Genomic DNA, 23,118 nt, shown 5'->3' on the forward strand with positions numbered 1-23,118 from the left:
CTGACTCCAGGGCTGGTACTCTACTCACTGAGCCACCTAGCTGCCCCCATGTCTAACTCTTGATGACACCACCTGGGATTTTCTTGGCAAAGATATCGGAGTGATTTGTCATTTCCTTCTCCAAGCCATTTTACATATGAGGAGCTGAGAAAAACAGGATTAAATGACTTGCCCAGAGTCATGCAGCTAGTAAGTGTCTGAAGCTGGGTGTAAACTCAGCATGATGAGTCTTCCTGACTCCAGGCCTGGCACTCTATCTATGTACCGCCTAGCTGCCCCATGTTGTTTATTAGTTATGAGAAAAGGACTAACGACAACTACCATACAAGGAACAAAAATTAGCAAATTTGAGAAACATGTCTTTTATCTTGCAAAGAATAATCATTTGTAAGTTATATCAGACCTTAAGCTTTTATTACCAATAGTATGATATGAATGAATCTAAAAGTCTTGCCTGTTCCAAATTTCTCCTCACTGACTTATAGCATCTCAAATTCTTAGCACTAGAGTCATTCCTTTGAAGGAAAGAATTAGACTGTGTCTCCCAAAGGGCTCTGTTTAAATGCAAATGTTATATATTACCAAGTCATTATCACCTGTACCTTTCTTACAATTCAATATTTTAAGGACTCGCAATTTCTTTTTAAGGATACCCCTTTAACACCTTAATACAAATTTATCACTAGTAAGTCCCTTAGCAAGGAAGAGGAGAAATGGGACATAGAACAAGCATGATTTGATACTGGGGTTTGGGAAGGGAAAGGCTTACAGTAGCTCTGAGTGGGAAAGAATAATAGGGTCTCTAAATAGTGAAGAGATAGCCCTGGAAACCTAAGAGCAGAACATATAAGGGAATCTGGGGAAGGGAGACCCTGAGCAAGAGACAGAGGTCAGAGGACACTGAAGACATATTTAGTCAACTTAACAGTACACACTGGCCAACTTAATAAGTCTTCTCAGAGCCAGACCTGATTATATGTAATAGTACCTAAAACTAACCATTGGACCTTAGTCTAAACCAGGGGTGGAAAACCTGCAGCCTCTGGTCTAAACTTGGAAATATAAGGTATATGGAAATTTAAATCTGTTGATATGACTCATGGACACAAATGGCATTGATGAAGATAGTATGTCTTGTTTAAACAAATATCTGGCCTTGGCACTAGAATTATAAATAACACTTCAATTAATGCATTTGCAGATTGTTCTTCTGTGCTTTAGTTATTTTCTAGCATTTGATCTTTAATAGCAAGTTGTGCTTGATGAAACATATAATCAACATCCTAGAATAACGGGATGATTATGCAAACTGTCTAAAATATTTCAGTTATTATTATAAGAAACTCCTTACAAGACCTAAATCATGATACTTCAGTGAAGACCGCAAGTAGAATGACATACCAGGTCTCTGATGTACTTATATTGTAATGTTTATTAATAGTTCAATATTTTTCTTCCATTGTTTGAACAGTTCCTGTTTACCTGCTCTTGCATTATCAGTCTTACTTTGTAGACCATTAAAGAAGGCTCATGTCTAGTTAAGTCACTTTCTTCAGTGCAAAGTACAAGTTAGAGCTTAACAAATGTGTTTAGAGGGTAATGTTGAAACATTTCCATGCCCAGTCTCTTGAATCAGGCCACTGAATGAGTTTCCAAATGTGAACATTCATATCCTTTTACTAAGCAGAGAGAGAGCGAACAGCCTAAAGCCTCTTCCAAACAGCTGCTATACCCATCCTAACATATTGACCAGTGTCTACAAGGAACAGCTAGATGGCACAGAGCGTTGGTCCTGAAATCAGAAAGGCTCACCTTCTTGAGTTCGAATCTGGCCTCCGACACTTACTAGCTCTGTGACCCTAGGCAAGTCACTTAACTCTGTTTGTCTCAGTTTCCTCATCTGCAAAAATGAGCTAGAAAAGGAAGTGGCCAACCACTCCAGCATCTTGGCCAAGAAAACCCAAAAAGGGATCATGAAGAGTTGAACATGATTGAAAAACAACTGAACATGAAGAAAGTAACACTACTAGAAATGGTGATGATGGTGGCTCACTACTAATAACTGACGATGATCAAAGATGATTGATATCACCCTTTAGGTTTACAAAGGGATTTATATACATAATCTCACATGAACTTGCTGACACCCCTCTGAGGCATGTGCTATAATTGGCCTCATTTTATGGATAAGGAAATGAGGCTTAGAACACAGTGACTGTGTAAAAGTGACCAATAAAGTCAACATGAAGATGTAACAAAATTCTAGTCCATATTAGTATCATGCTGCTAGAAGTAAACAACTCATCTCTGCTTTATTTAACAATCCATAAAGTAACTGATTTGGGGGGGGGGACGCTCTTTCTTAAGATCGAGTCAACAAGGGCTTATTAAGGCCCTACTTGTGCCAGGTACTGGAAATACAGAGAGAGGCAGAAGCAGTCCCTCCTCTCAAGGAATTTATAATCTTATATGTCGGACAAAAAAATTTATCACTATATTTTAAAAGCAAGGCACCAGAGCACATTATCATGGGCTTTACCCATTAAAAATGTGACTGTGAAAGTAAGAAATAGTTAATAGACTTAAAGGGTTTAGGAAGGAAACATAAGAATATTCAGGGATTTTTTTTGGAGTGGGGAGATTAATTTGTTGTATTTACTCTAGTTAAATGCCTGAGTTCACTTAGTCTAATAATACAAAACACCAGGAAGAGGATGTGGGAGAAATTTAAAATATTTACATGAAAAGCTAATGAGAGCATGGCCAAAACTTTGGAAGACAATTAGAATTTCAATGACTTTTGGAAGAGATAGCCAAACTGGACAGATGATGGAAGACATCTAGAAAGGGCAAAGATAACTGAGCACTATCATGTAATGAATTAAGCCCTTGTTCTGATTAGAGTGTTGCAAATTCAAGCTCCTCCCACAAGAGAAGTATATTTCTGTAGTGCAGCAGTCACTTGGAAAGGAAGTTAATGATATTTGTGGTCTATTTTTTCAGAAAAATGACTTTTTTGGTGTGTGGCAGGGAGAACTAATGACTTCTTTAATTTTATAGAGGGGATTTTTCCCCTAAATGCTTGCGAGTTCCCAATGTTAGCTTACATATTTTGCTAAGAGCCACAAAGCCAACGAACTTGCTGATGTGCTTAAGTCTTATCGATTTTCCAAGTATGAAAACATAAATTTCAGGTTAGTACAGAACCCTATAAATAAAATACCACAACATACCCATGTGGTTGAAAATTTTGGTTTCCACTGCCAATATACTTTCCACTTAGACATTCTAGACCAATAAAACCCAAACTTTTTGGAGTTGCGGAGATACCTTGACTTGATTTTGACTTTGATTCTTTCCGTCTTCCCGACCTTCCAACATGTACACCCAACCAAAAGTACTGATGGAATTTTTAAGTATTAATTTTGTTTCAAGGACTTGTTGATAACTTTCATGATGAAATGAACAGAAGAAACCTTGGGGCTGGGGGGAACATCCACAAAATTAAGACTGGGATATATTGCTATAGGTCCAAGCAAAGACCCAGTTGTGAAAAAATTCCTTAACTGTATTCCTAGAAGTATAAGAAAAGTCATTGGTTTTACATGACCATAAATAGTCTATTTCCTACTCTGAGCTTTAGTTTCCTCCTCCTCTTCCTCCTCCTCCTCATCATCACTAGCATTTATATAGTACTTTCAAAGTTTGCAAAACACAGGACAAATACAATCTCTTAGAATCCTAACAATCACACTATGAAGTGGGGTCTATTATTATCTCCACTTTACAGATGAGGAAACTGAGGCAGACAGGTTAATTGACTTACCCACAATCACACAGCTTATAAGTACCTGAGCCTGGGTTTGAACTCAGATCTTCCTGACTCCAGGTCCAGTGCTCTGTCCACTAAGCAACAATCTCTAAGATACCTTAAAGCTCTAAAGTTAAAATATTCTATGACTCTCTTTTTTAAAAATATTTTTATTCTGAACTGAAACACTAAGTAAGATGGACATTTCTACACATGTGATAGCACAGAAAAAGAGGGTTATTAGTGAAACTGTAAATCCCAAGTCTGTGCAGCTGCTCATCTTTTAAAAATACAATTTAATCTTTTTCTTTTTAATAATAACTATTTAAATATAAATTAAATATAATTAATCCACCATGTAAATTTCAAAGCTACCCTCATCATCCATGATTGATTCCATATTTCTCAATGCCTCCTATTTTGTAAAAGTGATGTCATTAATCATTGCCTTTTCTTTCTCCCTTCTCATCCCTATACTCCTCCCTATTTTCTTTTCCTAAAAGAAAAGGAAACAAATTTTTTTCTTTAGTTTTCTCTCTTCTTCCCAATCCTCATCTTCTATCATTTTCTATCCTAGTTGTTAACCATTTAATTTTAACCCAAGCACTGAATACAGTCTTCTCACTGGAGATGAAATCTGAACACCTGGGTTCAAATCATGACTTTAGCACTTCCCAGCCATGAAACCCTCAGTAAGTCACTTCAGCTCCTCCTCTTCCCACTCAATTCTGCAATGTTTCAGTTTTCTTATCTGTAGTACCTAGCTCACATAGCTGCTGTAAAGCATTTTTAAACTATAAAGTGATATTTAATTATTTTGTGTAAATCTTTCCTTGTTTTTCTGACATTGTATACAGTAACAGCAATATTGTTTCAAGAAACAACTGTGGGTGACTAAGTTATTTTGACTATTATAAATACCCAAATTAACTATAAAGGCCATATGAAGAAAGTCACTATCTGCATTCAGAGAAAGAATTGATAAATAGAAGTATGAATAGGATAATTTTACGTGTGTGTGTGTGTGTGTGTGTGTACCTATTTGTGTCTAACGGTGGCCATCTCTAGTGTAGGGGGAAGGGGAAATGAAAAAAAAAGTTTACATGATAACTTTGTTGTATGTTTGAAGGGAATAGCAAATTGTCCATGCAGTTTCATGTGCAATTATCTTTTTATCGTATTACATTGCAGAAATGCTTGTTTTATTCCATGAATTAAAAATAAAATAATTTTTCTAAAGTGGTATTTAAGTGTAGGCTATGATTATCCTCACTGGAAAGGGGAAAAATCTATTATAAAAAAATTTATACCTATGTAAAGGAAATGAAGTCATTAAATGGGACAACAATTTCTGGGTCAGTGGTTTCAAGCCAGCAAATTGACCCAACAACTCACCACAAACCAATATGTATTTCCTCCAAGAATGAATTCAAATTCATCTTTTTAAAAACCAAAAGAAAAGAAGAGGAAAGGAGGGGAGGAGAAGGGAGAGGGGAGATGGGAGATGGGAGGATCCACTTAGAACTAATCTGAGGACTATCAAGTATTTGATGAGTCATCACAGGAAATGGGGAATTAAACTAGTTCTGCTTGGCCCCAGAAGGCAGAACCAAGAACAGGGGGTGGAAGTAGCAAAGAAGCAACTTGGGTTTGATGTCAAGAAAAAACATCCTAAGAAAAAAGCTATCCAAAAACTAAATGTGCTTACTGAGGAAAGAGTGGGTTCTCCTTCACTGGAGGACCAGTTAATGACCATCGGTGGCATCTCTTGTGAAGAGGACTCTCATCTAGCCAGAGATTGGAATAGACACCCTCTGAAGCTCCTTCCAGTTCTGAGATTCTGTGATACCAATATGTTTCTATGTTGACTCACACAAAAATACTTCTTGGTTCTCTTACAGTTGATTTTGTTTTTCTTAAAGGATCACCAAAGTCAACTGTATTTGAATGGCTTTAATTCTGAAGACTGGGAAAGCAAACCACCCCCAAGGACCCTTCAACCACAGAGAGAGGTGGTCACACTCACCTTCTGCAATGCTCCTTGAAAGGCCTGTTTGATTCTCCGACAGGGATCAGACATTAATTTTGCATCCTGACCTTCCAGAGACGTGTCTTGCAAATCTGAGTTTTCGTGAAGTTTGAAAAGTTTTATAAAGCAACAGGTGTCATCATCTGAAATCCTGTTAGGGTCCATCTGAAATAATATTTTAAAGGATGTTAGAGTGGCTGTTATTCATCCTGCTATTTAACAGTGTTACTGCGGTACAACAAAGGTATTCTTTCAAGATGTCTTGTTTCTCCAGAAGCATACTAAAAACCCAATGCAATATAACTCAAGTTGCTTCGCTTTGGTCTGAGGGGTGATTACACACTCTCCACAAAGAGGTGTTAAACAAAAGTAAAATTCTTTAAGTATCTTTTGCCATAAAATTAAAGATCTTAATATTACCAGCAAGACAAAGTGACTGGAAGCTTCATGAGGATAGGAACCATGTCTTCTTTGTATCCCCCATAGTATCTAACACACCATCTTGGCCATAGGTGTTTGAGAAACATTGGTTGAATGCACGAATGGATTAATTAATTGCATAGCAAGTGAAAAGGGGGAAAGGGTACGTTTTTTCACTGCTTATTGCCTCTAGGATAAAATGCAGAACCCTTAGCTTCTCAGTTAAATCTCTTCACAGGCCAGCTCGGTCTGACCTTTCCAGTCATTTTTTCATACTATTCCCCTTTACATGACATGTTCAAAGCTCTGTGTTCAAAATGGCTTGCTCGCTGTCCTGATCCTAGCTCTTGGATCCATATCTGTTCACAGACTTTCTGCTGTTTTTGGAATGAATTCCCTTCTTCATCTCCATATATTAGCAACCTTGGCATCCTTCCGGAAGAAGATGAGGAAGAGCCTCCCACTGGAAGCCTTCCCTGATCCTCTGCTCTCTCATTTTTCACATTCTCTTCTATTTCAATATCTATGTCCATGTGGCACCCTTAGACTATAAGATCCTTGAAGGCAGAAACCTTTGTTCCCGTCTTTGCATCCCCAGCACATAGCACAGTACCTTGCCCATAAAGGGCATTTAGTAAATGCGTGCTTGGTGAATTGAAGATGTGCTGGACATACACAGAGTAGCATATAGAATGCAAGCCTTGTAACAAGCCAGCTAGATGGCAAAGGAGATGGAATGTTAGACCTGGAGCCAGGAAGTCCTGAGCTCGTCTGTTCTCTGACATTTATAAGCTCTGTGACCCTGGGCAAGTGACTTAATTTCTGCCTGCCTTGGTTTCCTCACATGTAAAATGAGGATAATAATAGCACCTACTTCTCAGGGTTGTTGTGAGGAGCAAATGAGATAACATTTGTAAAGTGCTTTGCAAACCTTAAAGCACTACTTTAATGCTAGCTACTAGTATTTCTCTTTAGCTAACCATATTTGTTTGTATAGTTTCTGCATTTTTCTTAGTAAAGAATACAGCTGAGGTGGAGAGGATTTGTGCTTCCAAGTAGCAAGAGGGAGCTGGTGGTATAACTTCCATGTTTGTAGAACCTTGGTATAAATACCTACTTAATCCCTCTTCCTTTTCCTTTTATCAGTTATTTTCACAACTTCAGGCTACCTCTTAATAATAACCAAACAGCAATCAGCGGGGAAATACCATGTCTACATAGGGCGAAGGTAACTCATAGTGAGCCATAACACGTTTACTTCTCAAGATTATAGATAACAAAATGCACACAGCAGAGGGGGTGAAGCATGCAAGGTGAATTCTGCTTATGCTTTAGTTTTTGTACTAACATAAATATGGCCCAGAACCCAGACTTTGGGTTTACACAGATAAAGTTCAATCTTAGAGTTTTCCCATAAATCACTCTTTGACTCATCACCTCCCCACTCCATCCAAGTTTTCCCCCTGCAAATCTTAGAATCTGCTTTATTTTTGCTTGATCTGGGGTCTACCCTAGAAACAGGGGAACATAATTGTGTCTGTCTCCTGAGAGAAAGGTTTTAAAAAGTCCTTCAGCTCCCAAGCAAGTAATCAAATAATGTCCCTTATAGTGAACAGCTTATTTTTTCTTAGCCCAATATTCAAATGAGTCTGTGATCTCATCCATTTGGATGATATCTGGTGATAGAGGTCACAGATTTTATTCCACGTTATCAAAAATTGAAATGATCCACAACGGATTTAGAGGAAGAGAGACAGGGACAGAGAGAAACAGAAGACAAAGATGGAGAAGAAGACAAAGAAGACAAAGATAAAGAAGAAGAAGAAGAAGATGATGATGAAGAAGAAGAAGATGACAATGACGATGATGACAATGGAGCAGTAGGAGGGGCAGGAGGAGGAGAAGGAGGAAGAGGAGGAGGAGAGAAAGGTCTAGCTCTTTGAAATACTTTGAGACAGCTATTACGTGACTCCTAGTCCTCTCCAGGCCAAACATCCCTAGTTCTCATAAAGTGTGAACTAAAGTCCTTTCCCCATCCTGGTTGCCTTCCTCTGATAACTCTCTTGCTCATCAATATCGTTCCTAAACTGTGGTGCCCAGAATGAACACAATGCTCCATGTATGTTCTGACTAGAACAGAGTACAATAGGACTATTACCTCTTTATTCCAGGAAGTTAAGCTTCCCCACACAACCCAATAACATTAGAATTTGACTTTTTAGCTACTATCTCACACTATTGACTCATATTCCAATTACAGTTCATTAAACCCCCAGGTCTTTTTTTCCCACATGAACTGTAACCACACAATCCCCATCCTGAATTTTTGAAGCAATCTTTAAAGACAATTATTAGTCTTCACATTCATCCATTTTATATGTCAGCCCAAAATATCAAGATCTTTTGTAAACCTTACTATCATCCACTGTATTAACTATCCCTCCCCCACCTTTGGGTCATCTGAAAATTTTATAAGCCTTTATTTAAGTCATTGATAAAAATATTAAATATTACTGGGTCAAGCACAAATCGCTGGGGCACAACACTGGAGATTTCTTTCCAGGCAGACATTGAAATACTCTTGACTATTTTTAAAAGTTTAGCTATCTTTCAATCAATCCCAACTCTATCTCTGCCGTATCTTTCCCTCATTTCCAGTTAAATGACAAGATGTTATCAAATACTTTACTAAAGTCTAAACAAACTAAATCTACATCATTCCTCTGATCTGCCAGCTTAGGAACACTGTCCAAAAAAATTAAAAGGGCTAGTTTGGCATGACCTATTCTTGTTCTTCTGCCTCTTCATAATCACAGCTTTTCTAAATATTCAGTAATCAACTCTTTAATAATATGTTCTCTGATTTTGCCCAAATGGAAATCAAGTTAAATGGAGCATAGTTTATATACTCTATTCTTCCCTCATTTGTTTAAAATAAAGACATTCACTCTTTCACATTCATACCTATTCTCCACAATCTTTTAAGTCAGCAATCACATGTGGCAGTATTTTCAGTACATGTGGATTTGTTCATCTGAGAGAGATTTAATTTGAATCCATCATAAGCAGCTAGGTGCTCTCTTAATAATCACTATATTTATATTAGGTATCAAATCGCCATTAGCCATTTTTGTTCTGTGCTTTTCAAGATGAATGTCCTCTAGACTCATAGTACAACTCAACGATTTAAATGTCCAAAAGAAAGAAATTCTCTAAAGGCCAGTAGAGAAATAATCCTTTATTGTCTGCTGAGCCCTGCTTTCCTCTACAGTAAGTGCTGCACTAAGGTTTGGGGCTTCCCCAAAAAGGGGATTTTGCCTGTGGTATTGTTAGGCAACCCCTTTCCAATTAGACTTGCAGAGACCACATAATTCATAGTGGTAATGGAGAATAAAGTCTTAGTCTGCTATTCCACATGGTGGCTCTGTCTTTTTCTGGTCCTCTACCTCTGAGGTCATGTCCTTGACCCTCTTATGACCAACAGGCTGGTTCCAAGAAGTTGGTGTTGTTGAGGAAATCCCCTCTCTTCTTTCTAGGCGGCTAGGTCTAGGAACTCTTAGCAGCCCACTACTTCCCCTATCTGTTACCATGTTTCCAGCTGTGAGGTTCTATTGCCTCTTTATAGATGCCAACTTTCAAGAGGAACAATTCCCCAGGGGATTTTGTGCAAGTATAAAGACTTTACTCCTAACCAAGAGGTCTTGATTCTGTGTATTTGCTTGTGTTCAGGCTCATCTGCTCTTTCCCTTTGATCTACCTCTTCCTTTTTGTAGTCCAAAGAGCCATTATAACCAGGACTCAATCAACTATTCTCAATGAGATGCAAATGAGTTAACAAATACCAGGCCAACTTTCTCCCCCATACTCTCTCAAGCAGAGGTCCTCAACTATCTAAATGTGGAGGCAACTCATATATTTACATCTTCAAACAAACGATGGTAATTTCAAAGGCTAAATAAAGGCTCATATCCTTTAATCTCACCAAATCTAACCAACCATTCCCAGAAAGGAGCACCAGCTACATTGGAAAGAACGAAATATTAGAAATTGTTGCACAAGAGTTAAATAAAAAAAGTTAACAGGAATGCAAGTAGAATCAACTCATTTTTTTTTAAAGAAGTGATATCTGATTTAGAAAGAAATGTCAGAAAATTCAACTTGAAAAAATCCAAAAAGCAGCATTTTCTCTAAAGTTTTAAAAAGCAATTTCATTAGTCTATTGCAATAAAACATAGTTATGGTTACAGGATAATATTCAGTCAATCAATAAATATTTATTAAGCAACTACTACATTCCAGGCACTCGTCATTGATTTAAATTTTATTTTCAGATTTCAATGGCTCAATAAAATTTTAGAAATCAATAAGAATTGTAGAAATTAAACTATTCCTAGAAAGTGTTGCTTTCATTAAGTGGTATAGAACTTCTTCTAAAGGGATTGTAAACCTCTTGTGGGCAAAGACCATTTCAGGATCATAGAATTGCAGATTTAGAATTGAGAAGGACTTTAGAGGTCATTGAGTCCAACACCTCATTTTTACAGAGGAGGAAGCTGAGGGGCCAGAGAATTTAACTGACCCACTCAGGGTCACCCAGAGAGCAAAAAGCAGATCCAGGTGTTTAGCCTGCAATCTCTGACTTCACATTGAGGGATAATACTTAGGAGGCAGCTTCAAAAAAACCCTCTTCATTTTACAAAGGAGGACTCAGAGACCCATCAAAGGGAACTGCCCAAGATCCCACCAGTAGAAAATTGCAGAAGCAAGATTTAAACCCTGCTTCTCCAACTCCACACCCTTTCAATTCACACCACATTGCTTTTCAAATAGTTGTTGAAGGGGGGCGGTGGAGGGGGGGGGGGCGGACACCAGACTGAACAGATTAGTAGAGGAGGAACAAACAATTGCTTTTCAGAACTACTCAAGTTCACTTGCCAAAAGCCTGAGGCAGTAATTTTAAGGAATTCTATCAGTAGCTGACAGAATAAATTTCTTTATGAAAAGTGAGAAAATCCCTAGCATCTTTATCTAGAAATTTTTTTTTAAACAAAAAGGAAAAATGCATGATCAGGGACATTAAGGGAACAGAAGGGAGTGACTGTCACTCACTGGAATGATGATGACAATGATACCAATAGCATTCTTCTTCCAAGGAATTCTGAACACTTCACTCTTTTAAATTCCTAACTTTCATTCCTAACTTATAACAGTACAGTTCAAGTGGGGAAAGAGGCAGCTAGGGGAGACAGGTGATAGAATGCTGGAATTGGAGTCAAGAAAGCACAAGTTTAAATTCTCCCTCAGACACGAGCTCTTGTAATGGCCCTGGGAAAGTAACAACTTCTTGAGGGAAATGTATTCAAGGGGTCTCAAAGGTCCCTTCTAGCTTTAAATCTATGATCCTATGGTCCTGGGAAAAGGCTGTTGTTGTTTGTCCTTCATTCTCGAAGAGGAACAGGACATCAAGAAGGTGATGCCATGACTTACAAGTGAATTGGATTCAAGAGAAGGAGGGCTGTGCAAAGTTACTAGCCTCACCTTCTCCTCTGGAGCCATCTGGGTCCAGTGGCAAGATACAGAGCAGGATGATTGGAGATAGCCCCCTGGGCAAAGGTTAGTTTGCCAATTCCAACAGTAATGGCTCGGGAGGTTCTTCAGAGTTTTTGCAAAACTAAAGTCTAATTTAGAAAGAGTACAACTGTGTTCACTTATATGGGTTTTCTTCTCTCAACTTTGCAAATATGAAAATTATCTCCATCGGTAACAGATTAACTACCTGGAAAGAGGAACATGGAAAGCAATGGTGTAAGATCAATATTTATTTCTCATGTTTCATTTAAAATAACTGACATGAATCAGAAGATACAAGGATTGCTCAAGAGGAAATTCTTTGACTAATAAGTAACAACTGCTTACTTATGAGGTGTGACTTAAAAGTCAGAGAATGTAGGACCTGAGGAAGTTAGTGATAACTTAGTGCAGTCATTTATTTTATAAAATAATGGAATGAAGGAAGGAAAGAACGAATAAACAAAGGAATGAAGTAAGGAGAGAGGGAGGGAAAAAATAAGCATTTATTAACCTACTATGTGGAGACAGTGTGCTAAGCACTTTACAAATATGTCCTCATTTGATCCTTACAACAACCTTGGGAAGTAGGTGCTATTTTTATCCCCATTCTATAGGTGGGGAAACAAGATAAACAGAAGTTAAATGACTAACTTGGGGTTAAACAGCTATCAAAATGTCTGAGACCAGATTTGAACTTACGTCTTCCTCCTGATCCCACACCCAGAACTCTACCCATTGGACCACTTAGCCCAGAGAGAAATGAAGTGACTGGTGAAGGTCAGTCAGCTAGTAATCATCAGAGGCGGAATTAGGACCCAGATCTCCTAACTTAGTCCAATGCTTTTTTCGAACTTCATAACTTCCCTCCCCCTTCTTCCAATAAAAAAATCCTTGACAACAAATTCAAAAGATTGTTATGCATCGATACTAGGGAAAGTATCAGAGATAGAGAACTTAGTACGCATAATTTTTGGAAACTGTACCACCACACAAACATGGCAGATGCCAGTGTGTGTAGTGCACTCTCATATATTAGTCAAATTTAATTCTTGCTGACAATGTAAAACTTGGCACCAGAGATAATACCATTACAGCAATATGACCTTCCAACACAAAGTAAATGAACAGGCTTTTCTTTTTTTTATTTTCAAAGGGACTATCTCCAAATATAGTTAGAACTCCTAATATTAAATCTCTTTGAAGGAAAAATGCATTTATGTTCACAAATACAACAACAAATAACACTGATTATAAGTCACACTTAGATGTCATATAAGCCTAGAAGGATGGGTGTTGGAAGGATGGGGGGGGAGTTACCTGTATTTGGTGGCCATTACAATGGTTTTGTAGTTTTGGATATCACTGGAAATGAAAGCAGAAGCCTATCTATTGGTGACCACACGGGAAACAAATGACCGCAACAGATTACAGTATTAGTCAATAAGCATTTATTAAGTACTACCATGTGCATAATTTCCTACAAAATAGGGATTTTATACGAGTTAGTTTTTGTGACAATCTAGCCATCTTCCTCTTTTTTTAATGGAAATTTAATATTAGGGCCAGTACTTATTTAAAATGTTACTAATGCTGCAAAAACACTCATGAAAAGACCCAAGTGGAGAAACACAACACTCTCATGGTGATGCTGGATGGATGTAATTGATGTTACAATTCAGCAATATCATAAGAATCAAAGTTGAGGATGACCCAGTGGATGATGAAGGGCAGAGATAAGTTCTAGCCTATTTCCCATGAAGCTCATTGAGGAAATGTATGATTGGGATGAGGAGATGGGGCAGTCACATGATCAGAACAATGGATAACAGATGGATAGCTAGTGATGCACTTAGAAAAAGCCTTCCAGCATAGTAAGTGGATCCTCTGTAGAGTATCCGTAGAAGAATATGGACAAAAATTAGACAGGAGGAAAAAAAAATCATGGATGACTTATAATTTGTACCAAAGAAGAAAATGTCTGTATCTATATCTTTTGGGAGGGAAAAATAAAGAAAAAGTTTCTAAATAAGCTAATAGACATGGATATAGGTACAGATAGAGATGATAGAGATGATAGGGATAGAGATGATGGAGATGGAAATGATGGGGATGGAGATGATGGGGATGGAGATGATGGGGATGGAGATGATGGGGATGGAGATGATGGGGATAGAGATGATGGGGATAGAGATGATGGGGATAGAGATGATGGGGATAGAGATGATGGGGATGATGCGTATGGAGATGATGGGGATGGAGATGATGGGGATGGAGATGATGGGGATGGAGATGATGGGGATGGAGACATGGATATGGATATGGATATAGATATGAATATAGATATAGATATATAGATATAGACTATGTTCTAGTGGGCAGCTAGATGGCTCAATTGATAGAATGTTGGACCTGAAGTAAAGAAGACTTCTTGTGTTAAAATCTGGCCACAAACACTTCCTAGTTGTGTGATCCTGGGCAAGTCACTTCACCCTGTTTGCCTCAGTTTCCTTATTTGTAAAATGAGCTGGAGAAGGAAATGGCAAGCCACTCCAGTATCTTTGCCAAGAAAATACCAAACAGGGTCCCAAAGAGTGAGAAATGAGTGAACAACAAAAATACTGTGCTCTTACGCATAAAATAATTTTTATAAACATATTTAACTCATTCTATTTACAGATATTTAAAGATATGCATGGCATGGTATTGGTCCATTGGCTTATTCAGCAAACCACTGGTTTCAGACTGATGGGAAGACATGAACAAGAGCCACTGTGGATTTGTAGACATCTTCCTTATTGGAGGGAGTACCTAGGTCACAAGAGTTCACAGAGTTTTATTAAAATCTCAAAATAAATGGGCAGATCCTATTTCCTTTAATAAACTCTTGGAGTTCAGGGATCATGTGATTTTTTTTAAAAATCCAGATATTCTACACTGAGGTCAGAGTAGGCACCTAATAAATATACAAAGTAGGCACCTAATAAATATTTTCAGAATTAAATTAAAATACTCTAATTTAGACATGAACATAGACTTTTATTTTATTTGAAAAAAATGACAACCTACAACTTTCTCCACCTACTGCCTTTACAACCCAGCAGCTCTTGCCCTCCTGAAAATAAAGGCCAAGACAGAGTGCAGGCTTGTATGGAGGAGAACTTACATTCCAATGATTCTAAGTCAGGGTGACTACACTAAAGAAAGGGTCTAAGCTGAGGGAAGGCATTAGCCACCCAGCAGCACTCACTTCTGGCCCCTAAGCCTCTATGTACATGATTTACAAGGCTGATTATCAACAAAAAGCAATTTTTAAAAAGTCCATGCTTCTTGTTATGTTTAATTACTCAGTAATCAATTAATGGATTTCTGTCAAACATACAATTTCTGTGTGAGGAATAGATCATTTGCTATTTTAGGTAAATTATTTGAAAAACCTCGGTAATGTCTAATGAGTACAAAGTAATTACATCCGGCCATGTTTAAAATATGGCACAGTATTGGATGGCTTTGTATCTTAATTATATATTATATAATTATATATTATATTATATATATAATATATTATATATATATATATTAACATGACAATTACCTGTTTCCATATTTCCTATAAAATGAACTAATCTTTTCATGTCTCATCAAAACTTTCTTATTCATGGAGCCAAGATGGTGGCTGGAAAGCAGGGACTTGCGTGTGTTCCCCCCCAGGTCCCTCCAAAAACCTATAAAAAGTGGCTCTGAACAAATTCAAGAACTGCAGAACCCACGAAATAGCAGAGGGAAGCAGGGCTCCAGCACAGGACAGTCTGGATGGTCGCTGGGTAAGGTCTATCACGCACAGAGCTGGGAGTGGAGTGGAGCAGAGCCCAGCTTGGGCTGTGCCCGGACCAACCAGAATGGCAGCCAGGCGGAACAGGCCCTAGTGTCCTGAATCAGTGGGCTGTGGCAGTTACCGGACTTCTCAACCCACAAACACCAAAGACAACAGAGAAGGCTAGTGGGAAAAGCTGCAAGGAGTGAAAGGAGTTCCCAGTTCAGCGGAGGTGATGCAGCTCTGAGGCTGCTTACAGAGCTACAGTTGCAGTTGCTTCCTGCCCCAGGCCCACCTGGTGGGAGGAAACAAGTGGCAGATCTGAGTGGGAGTGCAGAGCCAGCTTAAGATCTGAGTCTGGTCGGTGTTGGTGGTTCTTGGGGGAGGAGAAGCACTGGTGCAGCAGAGCTTGCTGTGTAGAAATAGCTCTGAAAACAACAGTGCAGCCCCTCAAGCTTGGGACAAAGTACTCTCTATTCTATAAGCAGTCATACCCTCATGAAAAACTCAAGGGTCAAGTACCTGGCTGGGAACATGGCCAGCCAGCAAAAATGGACTCAGATTCAGACTCAGACTTTGGGATCTTTCTTTGGTGACAAAGAAGACCAAAACATACACCCTAAAGAAGTCAACAAAATTAAAGAGCCTATATCAAAAGCCTCCAAGAAAAACATGAACTCCCCTCAGGCCATGGAAGAGCTCAAAAAGCATTTGGAAAAGCAAGTTAGAGAAGTAGAGGAAAAATTGGGAAGAGAAATGAGAGTGATGCGAGAAAACCATGAAAAACAAGTCAATGACTTGCTAAAGGAGACCCCAAAAAATACTGAAGAAAATAACATCTTAAAAAATAGACTAACTCAAATGGCAAAAGGGCTCCAAAAAGCCAATGAGGAGAAGAGTGCCTTGAAAGGCAGAATTAGCCAAATGGAAAAGGAGGTCCAAAAGACCACTGAAGAAAATGCTGCCTTAAAAATTAGATTGGAGCAAGTGGAAGCTAGTGACTATATGAGAAATCAAGATATTATAAAACAGAAAAAAAGGAAAGAAAAAATGGAAGACAATGTGAAGTATCTCATTGGAAAAACCAGTGACCTGGAGAATAGATCCAGGAGAGATAATTTAAAAATTATTGGACTACCTGAAAGTCATGATCAAAAAAAGAGCCTAGATATCATCTTTCAGGAAATTATCAAGGAGAACACCCTGATATTCTAGAGCCAAAGGGTAAAATAGAAATTGAAAGAATCCACAGATCGCCTCTTGAAAAAGATCCCAAAAAGAAAACTCCTAGGAATATTGTCACGAAATTACAGAGCTCCCAGATCATGGAGAAAATACTTCAAGCAGCCAGAAAGAAACAATTTCAGTATGTGGAAACACAATCAGAATAATACAAGATCTAGCAGCTTCTACATTAAGGGATCAAAGGGCTTGGAATATGATATTCCGGAGGTCGATCGAGCTAGGATTAAAACCAAGAATCACCTACCCAGCAAAACTGAGTATCATGCTCCAAGGCAAAATATGGATTTTCAAGAAAATAGAGGACTTTCAAGCTTTCTCAGAGAAAAGACCAGAGCTGAATAGAAAATTTGACTTTCGAACACAAGAATCAAGAGAAGCATGAAAAGGTAATCAAGAAAGAAAAATCATAAGGGACTTACTAAAGTTGAACTGTTTTGTTTATATTCCTACATGGAAAGATGATGTGTGTAATTCATGAGACCTCAGTATTAAGGTAGCTGAGGGGAATATACATATATAGAGAGGCAGAGGGCACAGGGTGAGTTGAATATGAAGGGATGATATCTAAAAAATATCAAATTAAGGGATGAGAGAGGAATATATTGAGACAGGGAGAAAGGGAGAGATAGAATGGGGTAAATTATCTCACATAAAAGTGGCAAGTAAAAGCCATTCTGTTGGGAGGGTAGAGGGGGAATGAATGAATCTTGTTCTGATTGGATTTGACCTGAGGGAATAATATACACACTCAATTGGGTATCTTACCCCACAGGAAAGAAGGATGAAGGGGATAAAAAGGGGGGAAATAGAAGGGGGATGGATAGGGGGAGGAAGTAATCAAAAGCAAACCCTTTTGAAAAGGGACAGGGTCAAGGGAGAAAATTGGATAAAGGGGGATAGGATAGGAAGGAGCAAAATAAAGTCTTTCACAACATGAGTATTGTGGAAGGGTTTTGCATAATGATACACATGTGGCCTATGTTGAATTGCTTGCCTTCTTAGGGAGAGTGGGTGGGGAGGGAAGAGGAGAGAGAATTTATAACTCAAAGTTTGAAAAGCAGATGTTCAAAAAAAAGTTTTTGCATGCAACTAGAAGGTAACATATATAGGCAATGGGGCATAAAAATCTATCTGGCCCTAAAAGAAAGTAAGGGAAAAGGGGATGGGGGGAAGTGGGGTGACAGAAGGGAGGGTTGACTGGGGAACGGGGCGATCAGAATATATGCCATCTTGGAGTGGGGGGAGGGTAGAAATGGGGAGAAAATTTGCAATTCAAACTGTTGTGAAAATTAATGCTGAAAACTAAAAATATTAAACAAATAAATAACCAGGAAAAAAAAAACTTTCTAATTCAACTCAATGGGGTTAAGTGAGGCAGGATGCTTGACATTTCTCCCACTACATTATCTCTGAGTTCAAACAGGCAGCCCCCACACCACTGCATCAGATAGCTTTATGTGAGTTCACAGCACTCCTGTGGGTCTGTGCATAGAAGGGACAATACCGAATAGGTAAAAAGTTTGAGGGTTTGGAAAAGTTTCAGCTGCAGTTGAGCATTCAATCAAACCTATGGAGATATAGAAATAGCATCTTCACTTACAAGCAACATTTGGAAAGAATCGTATCCCTTTGTATATTAAAGAATGAACAATAAATGTGTAACTGTAGCTTTATTTTTCCTTCTGAATGGCAGTAAAGGATGGCTTTACATTGCTTTCTTTCCTCTAGATATTGGAATAGCACAAAAACCATTAAAGCTAATTCATTTTTTACTATTCAAATCAATCAATCGATAAACAATCATTTATTACCTTGTTGTTCAATTGTTTTTCAGTCGTAGCTGACTTTTCGTGGGGTTTTCTTGGCAAAGATACCAGAGTGGTTGGCCATTTCCTTCTCCAGCTCACTTTACGGATGAGGAAACTGAGGCAAACAGGGTTAAGTGACTTGCCCAGGGTCACATAGCTAATAAATGCCTGAGGCCAGAATTGAATTCAAGAAGGTGAGTTTTGCTGACTCCAGGCCCAGTGCTCTTATCTATTGGGCCACCTAGCTGCTCCCTTATTAAGTACCTACTATGTGTCAATATTATGCTAGGACTGCAAGTACAAAGCATGAAATAATTCCTACTCTCAAGAAATGTATATTCAAACCATGTTCATATGATGAAAATAGAAGGAAATAACTTTTAAATTCACTTTAAATGAATTGTCAAGCTGAGGTTGACAAATTATAGATGATGTTAAACTCCTCTTCTTTGAATATCCCTATAAACCCTGAGTCAGTGGTGTGACATGGTTGCCAACATAACAAATGCCATCTTGGTCTGCCTTAGGAGAGGAAGGGCTTCAAAGAGTTCACAGGGACCTTTTTATAAGAGACCTCTGAGGTCATCTAGTTCAACCCTCTCATTTTACAGATGAGGAAACTGAGTCCTAGGAAGATCAATTGACTTGCCCATGTCACATGCCAATAAGCGACAGAGCTGTGATTTGAACCCACATCCTCTGAATCCACATCCAGTAATGACCCCTTTGTCCTCTGATCAGACCAGGTCTAGAGTACTGTGCTCCATTTTGGGTGGCACAGTTCAGGAAGGCTGACAAACTCAGGATGCAAAGGGCCCTGAGTCCATGTTAGGAGAAGATGAAACTTAGGCTTGAATCAGAGAAGCCTTCTTGTCCAAAATGGTCTGATCAACTATTGGGTTCTTCCTTATTGGAAGTCTTCATGAAGAGACTTCATGTCTTCACAAGTCTTCATGAAGAAGACATAACAATTTGTTGGATATGTTAAAGGAGGGATTCCTTTCAGTTTGGGTTGAACTTTATGGCCATCCAGGTCCCTTCCAACTCTGAATTTCTTCTATTCTGTGATTCATACCATCCAGGTGGTACCATACAACACAGAGTGCTGGGTCTGGAGTCAGGAAGACTCATCCTCTCGAGTTCAAATTTGGCCTCACTTTCTAGCTGCATGACCCCAGGCAAGTCATTTAATCTCTGTTTGTGTAGAAGACAGGTAGGTGGCTCAGTGGATAGAGCATTTGGCCAGGATTCAGGAAGATCTGAGTTCAAATGTGGCTTCAGATACTGACTAGCTGTGTGACCCTGGGCAAGTCACCTAATCCTGTTTGCCTCAGTTCCTCATCTGTAAAATGAGCTGGAGAAGGAAATGGGAAACCATTTCTGTATCTCTGCCCAGAAAACCCCAAATCGGGCCACAAAGAGTTGGACACAACTGAAAATGACCAAATGACAACAACAAACCCAGAATACCAATACTCAGTACCTTTCCTCATTGTCCTATCAACCACAAACATTTATTGTAGAGCATTGTGCATTAGTATACAGAAATAAAATTAAATAAGACAAGGTCTCTACCCAAATGCAACTTAGAATTCAGTAACTGAACATATCACACACGAACAACTATAATATAAAATTTAAGAGCAAAAAAATTGTATTGTATATAACAAATATAACTGTTGATCATAAATGTCTTATCTAATACTAGCTACTAATATGGATTTGGAAATACCAACTAATTAAGCCACAAAACAAGTAAATTCAATGGAAACTAATATATGCTTGGTCTTTTACTTGGTGCCACATTCCAATGCAAATTCCAAAAGAAGCATAAATTTAATAGTAGCAGAAGCAGCAATAGCAGTAGAAGTAGTAGCTAGCATTCATCTGGAACCTACTATGTTTCAACCCTGGGCTAAGTGATTTACAAATATTATTTTATTTGATCCTCACAACAACCCAGGGAGACAGGTACTATTATTAACCTCATTTTACAGTTCAAGAAACTGAGGCAAGCAAAGCTTAAGTGACTTGCCCAAGGTCCCACAGCTAGTAAATGTCTGAGACTGGATTTTAACTCATGAAGATGAGTCTTCCTGACTCTAGGCCCCGCACTCTATTCACTGGCATTGAAGTATTCAAGGTCTAGCTGTGATATTTATTACTTTTGAAATGTTGGCCAAGGGATTTCAGCTCCCTGACCTTCAGTTTACTCATGTATAAAATTAAGGGACTGAACAAGGAGATCTCTAAGGTTCTTTCCAGCTCTGGCATTCTCTATTATACAAAATTCCTCCAAAAATCTCAGAGTAGGTCTCATATTAGCCATATGTTTACTGATACTGAAATAGAAATTCTACATAGATACATAAAGTACTTGCAAACATATTCCATAATGTATTCACTTAAATGAGTTGCTGCCAGAGTTTTGTCCCCTAGGACATGACCTTTGTAAAATGTTACTATGATGTAGCATAGCATTATGTCCATGATATGTGATGAATATTTATTCTTCCATGAAAGTACAATGGAAAAACAAGTCCTTACAACATTTAGGAAATCTTTCCATCAGTAATTGGATGACTGACATTAAAAACTAATCCTGTTGGATTTTCATTGAGAGTATCATCAACTACTTGGTCACCCATATTGGTAACCTCAGAATCATCCTTAACTCTTCCCTTTCCCTTACTTCCCATATCCAATCAGTTGTCAAATCTTGTCTTTCCAATCTGTCTCCTTCTCTCCATTCACAACTCTTGGAGTCTCTTCCTTCCTGGATCCATCCTCCACTCAGCTGATCAAATAATCTTCCTAATGTTCAAGTCTAGTCATGTCATTTCCCTGCTCAAGAATCTTCAATGACTCCCTATTGCCCCTAGAATAAAATAAAAAGTACTTGGTGTAGCATTAAGACCTTCCACAATTTAGCTGAAGTCAACTTGCCCAGTCATAGTTAATATTATTTTACCAGTGCCCTTTATATTTGAGCCAAGCTGAAGTATGAATGGTGGTAGAAGCATACCTTTTTTTTTTTTTACTTTTTTTTCTTGTTTTGTTTTTGTTCTGTGTTTCCTTTTGCAACATGGCTAATATGGAAATATGTTTTGCATGACTTCACATTTGTAATCTTTATCGAATTGCTTGCCTTCTTAAGATGGGGGTAGAGGAAAGACAGAGAGAATTAAAAAGACAAATTTTAAAAATTTTACATGTAATCAAGAAAAATAAAATAAAAATTTTAAACATATATATTTGAGCCAAGCTGACATATTACTTGTTTCCTATAAATATCCAGCTTCCATGTTTTTGCACAAACTAGAATATACTACTCCTTCTCTGTACCTCTTGGAGTTTATATATGTATTTTATATTTATATATTACATATAATAAATATACATATATATTATATATAATAATATATTAATTATATATTATATGTGTAATATTACATATTATAAATATATTTATATAATAAATACGTTTTTATATATTATACTTATGTTTTTATCTACTTTCAGTGCTATACCAATATGCCACCTCCAGCCAGCCTTTCCTAATCCCCTGATATTCTCTTCCTCCTCAAAATGCCTTGTATTCACTTGTCCCTGTGCTTGCTATATGGCCACTCAAACCACCTCCTCACACATACACAGAACATCAGCTTTCTGAGGGCAGAGACTGTCTTATTTTTCATCTTTGTATTCAAAGTGTCTATGGCTTTTCTTACACATAGTAGGTACTTTGCAAACTTTCATTTGCTGAATTGCATTGACTCACCAACAGTCATGCATACTATAGAAAAAGATTTGGGGAATCATTCTTTTCCCAGTGGTACTTTTGAATTTTGAAGGGTACATAAAGCTGCTTATTTTTTAAAAATACTACTGACATTACTCTTACAGTAAACAATGTTTCATTCAGCTGGAAGTTTCATACCACCAACCATCTCTAATCTGACTTACTATCTTAGGAAAAAAAAATCAGTGATAGCAACATACCACCAGCTCTTTTCCTCCCACCTTGCCATGTTTATTTCCTGTTACTGCTCAGCCCACTCTTACTCTGTTCCTAACAAAGAAGCCTGCTTTAACTGGTCTTCTGAGTTTCTCCTTACTCTCTGTCTTCCCTCAACTTCCCCCTCCCCTATGTGACAACCACTTTATAATTTCATCTCAGGAAATCTTCAATCAGGTTACTCTTCAAAACCAATGCAAGATCCTTCAGATTGTTTACTTTTGTTTATAGGTATCTTGCTTGTATTTCCCATCCATTTTTTGAATATCGATCTATTTTGTTTGAATTTTAGAGTCCTTGAGGGAGGGGCTATCTTTCATTGTAAGCTCCTTGAGGTTGGAGGACTACCCAATTAACTGAACCAAAAATCAGAACAAATTCTCTGACAAAGGATATTCCTTAGAA

At 38.1% G+C, this 23,118-nt stretch overlaps 1 protein-coding gene across 1 annotated transcript in view; it reads right to left on the bottom strand.

Annotated features, from left to right (window-relative positions):
• The window catches only part of TNFSF11 (TNF superfamily member 11), a 61,855-nt gene that overhangs the window by 36,263 nt on the left and 2,474 nt on the right, over nucleotides 1-23,118 (bottom strand). The window contains exon 2 of the mRNA XM_036757561.1: nucleotides 5,838-6,005. Within this exon, the coding sequence (XP_036613456.1) occupies nucleotides 5,838-6,005 (168 nt within the window). The remainder of the gene's footprint in view (nucleotides 1-5,837; nucleotides 6,006-23,118) is intronic.

Source organism: Trichosurus vulpecula, chromosome 4, assembly GCF_011100635.1.
Source record: "Trichosurus vulpecula isolate mTriVul1 chromosome 4, mTriVul1.pri, whole genome shotgun sequence".
NCBI classification, from domain to species: domain Eukaryota; kingdom Metazoa; phylum Chordata; class Mammalia; order Diprotodontia; family Phalangeridae; genus Trichosurus; species Trichosurus vulpecula.